This window comes from Anneissia japonica, unplaced genomic scaffold (genome assembly GCF_011630105.1).
Source record: "Anneissia japonica isolate Jap-2015-1 unplaced genomic scaffold, ASM1163010v1 scaffold1231_len1163931_cov198, whole genome shotgun sequence".
NCBI classification, from domain to species: domain Eukaryota; kingdom Metazoa; phylum Echinodermata; class Crinoidea; order Comatulida; family Comatulidae; genus Anneissia; species Anneissia japonica.
The window spans coordinates 193,435-202,945 of record NW_022728604.1 but is presented as its reverse complement, the minus strand read 5'-3'; the positions used below and the strand labels follow the sequence as shown (position 1 = coordinate 202,945).

At 37.1% G+C, this 9,511-nt stretch overlaps 2 protein-coding genes across 8 annotated transcripts in view; one reads left to right on the top strand and one right to left on the bottom strand.

The window, feature by feature from the left end:
* Nucleotides 1-5,466, bottom strand: part of LOC117114407 (dual 3',5'-cyclic-AMP and -GMP phosphodiesterase 11-like) — a 22,480-nt gene extending 17,014 nt beyond the window's left edge. For 3 of the 6 annotated variants that reach the window (XM_033258077.1, XM_033258079.1, XM_033258075.1), the window contains exons 1-2: nt 5,295-5,466; nt 2,962-3,835 (exon numbers count right to left, since the gene is read on the bottom strand). In XM_033258077.1, the coding sequence (XP_033113968.1) occupies nt 2,962-3,750 (789 nt within the window). In that variant the 5' untranslated portion in view covers nt 3,751-3,835; nt 5,295-5,466. Of the gene's footprint in view, nt 1-447; nt 1,999-2,961; nt 3,836-5,294 lie in introns of those variants that run through there. The other 3 variants (XR_004446355.1, XM_033258076.1, XM_033258080.1) reach the window with 3 other exon arrangements.
* Nucleotides 5,467-6,997: 1,531 nt separating this feature from the next.
* LOC117114402 (carbohydrate sulfotransferase 10-like) overlaps nt 6,998-9,511 on the top strand; it is a 7,666-nt gene continuing 5,152 nt past the window's right edge. For both annotated transcript variants that reach the window (XM_033258068.1, XM_033258067.1), the window contains exons 1-3: nt 6,998-7,123; nt 7,938-8,066; nt 8,338-8,606. In XM_033258068.1, the coding sequence (XP_033113959.1) occupies nt 7,964-8,066; nt 8,338-8,606 (372 nt within the window). In that variant the 5' untranslated portion in view covers nt 6,998-7,123; nt 7,938-7,963. The remainder of the gene's footprint in view (nt 7,124-7,937; nt 8,067-8,337; nt 8,607-9,511) is intronic.

The window sequence follows — 9,511 nt, the reverse complement described above, 5'->3', positions numbered from 1 at the left end:
GTATTAAAATTTATATTTCCATCACAATAGATAATGGATGCTAATTGGCGAGTCGAATGACCGAGCGGTTAAGGCAGGAGCCTGTAACCTACTGTACAGCCATAATATCGGTGCTGGTTTGAACGGCACGCCCGCCTATGGCTCTGGAGGTGGAGCAAGTCCTCTCGGATAAGGACTATAAACCGTAGGCCGAGTGTACACAACGGCTCATGTGCACTATAATGAACCCAGTATATTTTTCGAGACGAGGTAGGGGGTTACCCCGGTGTAATGGTTCATCTCAAGCCCCTGCCCTCATCCAGATGCTGAACATCGTTGATGAGTATCTACATAGATTTAGATGATATATTTATTTGTAATTATTTAATAATGACATCTTCAATTTGATTAACTACCATGTGGTGCCTTACTGTGCAGTTACTGAACATACTCTACATTTTACAATTATTCTCCACAATATTATTTAATCAATAAGAATAAAAATAATTACAGCAATGATCATAAATAAAAAATATGCATTAAATAATATTAGTGCAGTATCCTTCTAACAATTTTCAAGGCCAGCATGTCCAAACATCTTGGCATCCACACATCCAACAACAGACTTGATATCCATAATACAGACCCATGTACTATTATTTTCTCCAAGGTCACAAATTAATGTGAACAGTGACTCGAACCAAAAGCTTGGTTGGAAGCACCACCACTATGCCACATGCTATTCATGGTGTGTAATTTACTGTAAAATTAGTCAAAAGTCACTTTTTGAAATGAATAATATTAATATCCATAAGATTTATGATATTTCACATCCAATTGTTTTAAAAAATATGTTCCTTCTCAGCATCTCTGCTATAATCATAATTATGCAATTTAATCTGAAATCCAAGATCAATAGTCCATTGATAATATACATTAATTAGAGCTTTACTTACAATTACATTGCCTTGTCCTTCAGATCAGACAATTACCTGAACAATACATTAGCAAGATATTTTCAGTCCTAAATGTTTTATGAATGGCTATTATTTTTACACAGTAATAGTAAAATGTAGTAAATCCTGAAATCATGGTTACTTTAAAAATTAACTTAAAATGACCATAATTCATTAATAAACTATACTTTTCAGTAATAATTGGTCAATACAGGTCCATGCCAATTAAATTGTAAACTAAATAAAAATGCAAAACAACTTGCACTCCTTAAAATCGTGCAAAATATTAGCAAATATATCAACCACTACAATCTTGCTGGCAGTGTTCGCTTATCATCTAAAAAGCTGTTCTCAATACCACATATAGTACAATAAAACGAGTCAGTGACAGAGCATTTTCAATGTCTGGTCTCGCTATTAAGGAATACACCTCCTCCAGCAGTCAGGGAAGCCTCTTCCACACCATTTTTAAAGAAAATGTTCTTTCAAAACATTACCAAATTTGTACAAAAATTTGTTCCACTTGCGAAGCTATGTAATAATCCTGATTAAACCAGAGGCGTAACGATGGAGTTGGGGGGCAATGCGGAAAGCCGCACGAGAGCACATAGACGTTACGTCACTGGTATAAGCGATGCTTTAATTTTTGGTTTGAATTATCTGTTTACAATTCTTCCCTAAACCTGAATAAATGGGATGGTGTCTGGTGGAGTTTTACCAGCATTGATAAGGTACTGTTGTAGTTCAAGCTGTAGATTTAATAGTCCTTGAGATGACATGAAATTGTACCCAGTTGGGCCGTTAATTGGGGAAAAAAACCGACAACTCCCTCAGACATGGCTTATTGGATCCTGAGGGGAGGAAGTTATGAAGCTAAACAAAAGGTGGGTGAGCTATTGAGTGTGAATGGCCAACCCAGGGACCAACCAAGTAACAATAGTACCTGAAAGTTTTATGATGAACTGGTAAGATCAAAGCGAAAACCAGAATTACCATTCACCAGTTTTTCTTTTCACTCAAGCCACTCAACCCTGTGTAGTCTGGAAATAGCAAGGTGGAAATGCTACAGATAGATATTTGATAATTACTGTAGTTAGACTTCACATAATAGAATACAGTAATGCATAATAAACTCCATTCTATTTAGGCTTACTTTGATTGCCTTGTCCTTCAAATAACTGGATTATATAATGGCAGATATATCCTAGTCCTACATGGTTGAAGGATGGTTGGTTGTAAACATTACAATAAGTAAAATGTAATAATTAGTTGGTAAAATAATATATATGTTAATAATACTAATCACAATAATTATTCACCAATAGCAAATAAAATTTAGACAACGATTATGTAATAATAACAATAATTCATAAGAATTCTACTTTTATTGTTTGTGTCAGGAAAATATGAATGATGTTTTGCCTTACCTGTTGTGTTATTGTACTGAATACTTTGTACGTTACCAAGTGATTTTTGTGGGAATGAAACTCACAACTTCGAGATAACTAGCCTGGTGTCATATAGTATTCACTAGGCCACCAAGCTTGAGCTTAGAGGCTAGTGTTGAATCTGATCCCCAAAAGTAGAATTTACATTTCTTACTAGGCCTATCTTGTTTATATTCTTTATTGTTTATTTATGTTTTATTCAGTGGTTATCGTCCTATGGACCGTTTGAGCTTCACCCTTTGTATATTATTGCTAAGGTCCTAAAAGTCGTAACTTTAAGTAAACTTCTGTGTTTGTGTACAAACATAGATTTAGCCCACGGGTTCTACCTGTAATTGGTTAATTGTTAAATTTGGTGGACACTTGAAAAGGTCTTTTCAGCCCTGGTGCAGCCTATATTGATAGGAATTTTTAAATGAATTCAAACAAAAATAATAATAACAATAATAATAATAACAATAATAATAATAATAATAATAATAATAATAATAAATGGTGTTTTAAGTTAATATCATAATCATGTTTAATGAATGCATGTTAATGTCAAAATCTGATATATTTAATATTCTAGAACCTACCTCATATGCATTTGCAATATTGACTGTCTCTCCGGTCTTCGCTACATATCCCACAATGCCTTTACCCCACCGTACCTTCACTACCTCTTTACCAACAGACTCCTCGACAGTTGAATCAATCGTAACATCAAAGAGTTTGCTCACGAGGAAGCAATTCTCGGTTCCCTTCCCCTGAACCAAGAAAAGTGATCCACGATCTGCTCGAGTCAAGATCAACACATTTTGTAAAATTTTGTGACAGAGACTGTTCTGGTCAAGATCATTGGCAATATCTTTTACAAGCTCCATAAGAATTCTCCGGTCCTCAAGTTGTTTCAGTTCGTTGATGGACTTCCTTGATCGCACCGGAGGCGACAATTTCCCTTGGCGCTGCAGAGATGGGCCGAGAAAGCTTGGTGAACCGTCAACCGTCTGAACCATACGACCAAGCGAACCACCAGCTTCACGAAGTTCAAAATCTGAGGCGGATACTTTCCTTACAGGCGTGTTGCTGCCAGATGAGCTGTTTGGTGAATGGTTAACGTCACCAGCCGCCGGTTTGACACCCTGCGAAACAGCGGTAGCGATGTACCAACCATCGATCATACTTCGTGTTGCTTTCCGTGCAAAATAGTCGTGTGTGAACTCAGGATGCTGGTCAAGCCATATTTCAATCTCTTCAAAACGTGCTTGCGGCGCTTCAGCCATTCTTGATGGGGTAGACGCTGACGGGCTGGTATGCTCTGATGCGGCCATTTTGGGCCTCTTCTGTCTGTGATGGTCACTTGTTGATTTTCCCTCTACCACCATCAACAAATGATGTTGGCCAATAAGCTCCAAATATTTCACTGCAAGATGGCCAGACAATCATCCACCAACAAATCTAGCCAATGCTCTGTAATACATGAAAAAAAAAGAAAAGAATACCAGCTGTTAAGATAATTAATACAAAAATATAATTACTATTCTGAAGGTTATGAATTAATTTTCGCTGGCATACAGTACTACTAATGGCGAATCTTCTCAAAATTGTATTTCACACAGTATGAGATGCAAGGAATATCTTACTGTACCTCACCAAGTATTCCTAAAGAATCGTACAGTATCTTTTTAACTATGTTTTTCATTGCTGATTCTTCATTCACTACTAGGCTATCAGTTTTAGGTGACCGGGCACTGCGTGGACCAGGCTTCACCCTTTAAAAGGTTTTAATCCACCCTTTACGGATGGTTAGTGGGGATGGGGTGGGGCAGTGTTGATTATAGACTGTTCAAACTATCTATCATTCACAAAGAGCCCAATCACACTTAATAGTTAAGGGGCCACTTTTTTTCAAGTGTGAACAATCCATAAATTTTAAGCCGGCCCAGAGCCGACTTTAAAGTTGCCTCTGGTCCTGCAATGAGGAACCTGGGCCAGTTCATCTTTATATCTGAATGAAAACTAAACCTTGGTCGCCAAGGTTGCTTGGATAGCAATCTACTTTGACATCTTATACCATAACATTTCATGCAAAAACCTAGTGCAAAGGAGAAGTGTGAACATTCACAGTGCAACCCTGAGCCAACTTAAAATACTAACCATGAACACATTGGGCATGATACTTGTAACTGGGGGTGGGGGCATATTGTGTATGACTAAGGTTTTAGTTGATGATAATGATATAATCATGGACTTTTCGTGGGCTATCCATGGTGTTTACACCGAATAAGTTCATACATCAATATATAAAATAAAGTGTAACAAATTTCTACATTGATATTAGAGTTTTAACAAGTTTTATTGTTATATGGATATTATTTGCACATGCCAGCATTTTTTCATCGATGTGACGAGTCAAGTGGCCGAGTGTTAAGGCTGGGGCACTGCTAACTCAGCCTTAACATTGGCGCTGGGTCCAGCCGCTCCTCGCCCAGGGTTCTGTTGGTAGAACAAAGTCTTCTCGAATAATACTACTGGTAGACTACTAGGTTTTAGGCTTATTTATATGCCTATCTTTCCAACTGTGTTGTGTAGACAAAAGGATCAGTTAATTCTAATTAACAAAACAAGGCAGCGTCTTTGTTTGATAACAGGTTGAACTGACGAGTACATTAATCAAGTTAAGATAAAATAGATGCATTTGACAAGTTTCTTAGCTAGGCCAATACATTGTTGCCAAATGCACCGGCCGAATACCTCGGACAGAGGGCAAACAACTTTCAAGGCGGCGGACGAGATGACCACACAAAAGATAGGCCTAGTGTGTACAGGAGTCGGTGTGTCCACTGGCAGCATCTAAAATCATTTATATCAAATTAATATCACTGTCGTCAGGGAGTCTTTAATTAATATGTATGAAATAACAACCTACCATCACAGTCTTGAATATGCACTAAATGAATATCTCGTACGCTACATATCCAATCTTACGAGACGTGCACAGCACCAGTGTAGCGCGACACACTACACTACCAATCGCCTGTCTCTTCACCTATCCCTGCAATAATTGTCAATGTGCGATGATGATAAAACTCATACAAAATGTAAACATTCCGCGGCAGCGTGAAAAGCAGGTGTGATAAAATAGAGGGCGCTAAACAACTTTTTAATACTGTCAGGATCGGTTCCGTAATATAACATTCATTTGCTATAATAAACGCATATTATCGTAAAACCTCGAATTGAAGCCCTGGCCTTCTGTTGTTTTTTGTTTTTTTTTTGGTTTTTTTTTGCGAACTTTAGATGGGCTTCTTTTCAAGATGGGCTTCTGTTCGAGGCTACTTTTGCAAAGTAAAGAGGGGGGCTTCAGAGATTCGAGATTAAGCCTCATGTCTATTCGAGGTTTTGGGGTATTTGTGTAATGTAATTTAAATAATGTACAACAAACTTAACAAAACACTCAGCATATGTTATCATTAACAATCTAAATAGGCCTTTGCCTATACACAAAACTCATTCACTGTAGACCCTACTTGCAAAAAAGGAATAGGCCTAGGCCTATATGATGAGTAAAGGGTCGGGTGGTAAAGTATGGAACGGATTATCTTTTTGCTGATTCCTACTAACCAATCGAAAAACGATCATAAATTATTAATGTCCCAAGATTGCCGCTAACCGCATACTCTTGACGGGCCTCGGGTCTATCAGAAATACGGTAGCCCGGAATGGATGATAGAAATTAATACCAACTTTGGTTCGGTGAAAATTCGGTCCTGATTTATGGCAACTGTGCTTGACTCTCTTCTGTATGCTCGTACAGCACCGGTATTAGTTATCTATACAATACGTACAGAGATCACTAGATGTTATAATTGTATCAAGCATAGATCTTCACGAAAGGTTCTTTTTCAAACATTCACGACTTTAGTCTGTAATTTTGTGCCAATACAACAAATTGGCAAATGATAAAAACAGTGCTCAAATAGAAATCAAATGTTGTTTCTTATATCAAAACAGCTCTTAAAAGTTAACTCATCGTTTGTCTGGAAAAAAAAGAAAAAGATGCTTTCGGCCGGATTCGAACATACAAATCTTATTGCTCAAAAGGCATTCTTTGTTCCTCCTAATTGGAGCACACTTTCTATCATTAACCAATTTGTTTACTAGGGGCGTAGATACCTTTTTCAGAACTTGGGGGGGGGGGACTTAATAAAAATTGGCTGGTATCATGCACAGTTGCTATCTCTATCACCCACATTTTCCAGGAACGTGATACAGGATTTAAAGCTATAGAGTGGTGGACACCCAGCAGCGATTTCTGGTATAAGGGACCTCTAGATGCCCGGAAGTAGCTGCTGGCAACCTGCAGAACAGCCAAAAATGTTTTGAAATTGTCATAATTTGACAATTAGGCCTTTTTAAACAGAGAAACAGGTCGACAAAAACAAGTTACGTACTTAGATTGTATAGCTTAAGAGCATTTCTTGGCAATGGTCTGAAAGCGAACTATTAAGTGGAACGTTAATACTACACCTTTGGCAAAGTTAACAAATACAAATATTGCCCTTGGATCTTGTTCCACAACAATATGCTATTAGCAAACAATATAGTGCGATGTACATCAGTTGGTATTTTGTCCCAATTCACGGGCGAGACGTCAATGAAAGCAACTGAACAGTGCTTAAAGTTTGACCGTCCTATTTGGACACGTTACATTAAAGCCCTCTTTAAAAGGTATAGGCCTGGCCATCAAGTCTACAGGTACGTCCGTTTTATTAGTGTAAAAACACATTTTATCATATAATAACTCTATAACAATATATTTTCTGTCTAAAACTTGAATAATTTTTCACGTGGTCATAAGTGGAGCTAGATAATCGCTCGAATTTAATGTTATTATTCCTGGTTTATTTTAGGCTTGCTTCTATTCTAGGTCTAGTGAAATTATTAATAAACTTGAATCAGGCCTACCATAGGCCGAAGTGAATTGAGTCTACATAGTATGGCTATTTAAATAAGATCAATTAGCTTGTATCCTTCGCAAGACACTTTCGTTTTGTTTAACTCCACCACGAATCGGCCTATAAATTGGCACGATTTGGAATGAAAAATTGTTGTGGTAGTGAACTGCATGAATAATAGGGATATTCCCCGGATAGCAAAAGGGTTGGCATAGTCGTCAATATGGTGGGGCTGAGCCCGTACCCGCCATCTGTGAAATTACTTCCCTGGTTCTCTATTTCAAATTCCTGCTCTAATGATATCATATCATTTATTTCGTGGTTAAAAACATTCAGAATACAATGATTAAAAAACGAGCACATAAAAAAAATCCCCCCCCCCCGGCGCCATCGTTACGCCATTGCAGGGTATTTCTTTCTCATTTAGCATGATTTTAATATTTTCCTCTGTCAATTATGTCATGCTTGCATGAATAAAGAATGTAAAGCCAGTGATCAGTCGAAGTCATGGTATGTTACTAGACGTGGAATTGTATATTGCATGCATTGTTAAACATTACCAAGAAAACGAACAAAACGAGAAGGCCTAATAACATGTTTTTTATTTTGCTTAGCTATTACATGTACAGTACTGAAAAACATGGTGCGACTAACTCTCAAGAAGGCTAGCAGAGCTGTTATTGTTGTTGCAACAATCTTGACTGTGTACGGCATTTATCAATATGTTGTGGAACCTTCATCAGGTAAAAATAGATATGCGATATATAAATGAAAGGAATTGTTTTCTAAATTATCATACGGTTATAGCCTATTAGTATTTTTAAAATTGATTATTTTTGTTGATCATATTATAATTATTGTTTTTGTTGATATTGATATAGTTATCGTTATTCATATTATTATTGATAATATATTAATATTATTATTAATTCTACTTTTAATATCGTTATTATTGTTAATTATAGTATTTTATTAATTTTTTTTTTTTAATTATAATTCTTCTTTTTGGTATAGATCGAGAGAGAAAAGAACTTATGGTGGCAATACATCCGGAAGAAAAGCATCCAGGAGCAATGAAGTATGGTGGTCATGATGAACATAGGCCTAGACATGTGCCTAAAGTCATAGATAAACTTCAGCTTGGGCATATACCTAAACTTAAGCCTAGACCTACGCTCAAGTCTAAGCCTGGACCTACGCTCAAATCTGAGCCTATGCTTAAGCCCGAGCCTAGACTTAAGCATGTGCCTAGGGCTAAGCCTAAGCCTCAGCCACAACAACCCGTAAGTAACTACAGCATATACAATATAAAAGCCAAAATTTTAAAAGCATTACAGAGCCGATTTGACATTGGTGAGCATTTTAGATGTAAAGATAAAAATAATGAATGAATGCATAAGAAATAGAGTAGCAAAACGAATGAAAGAGCGAGCGATATAAAGACAGAAATGTCAAAAGCAGGCAAACAAGATATTGAAAAAGTACTGACAAATCATTAATTGTACATTAAAACAGTGTGAGGGTTCGGCATTCGAAGTATTTGTTAACCTTCAAAATATTTTCCTACTTCGCACATTCACATAAATAATTGTTTAATTTGGCATCATTCACAGTACAAAGACTTCAGACACCTGGTTGTGAATTTGCAACAGAGCCTAAAAATAAATACAAAAATACACAATAATGAAGACACAGGGATATGGTATGTGGTGGGAACAAGATAATGAATCTTTGGTGTGATAAACAATGTAATATAGAGTAGATGGACAAACGTGAAAATGAAATGATAACAATATCAAAAGAAGGTATATGATAAGTGCGGGGTGGGGAGGGGAATAAGAAATGGTGACGAGGGGAGACAGGACTGAGGGTGATATGATAATTTTTTTTAAGTCAATGCATGCTTGATCACTCAGGATACCCATGTCACGATTAAGAGTTAATATGCGAGCATTAAATGATGATGAGTTTGGTTTCTGAGCGTCTTCTGTGGTCGAGAGATGAAAGATTGTCAGCCAGCAGAACACATCGGATGTTGTCAATCAGGAAAGTCAAAGTGATTGACGACAGGGAACAAGCTTAAACCACGGTGTAAGGTTCGCAAACACCTCGTCACAGACAGCCTCCCACAATCCTCTTCCTCTACCAACCTTTCTCCTCTAATGTGACATATCTACAGTAATGTTGG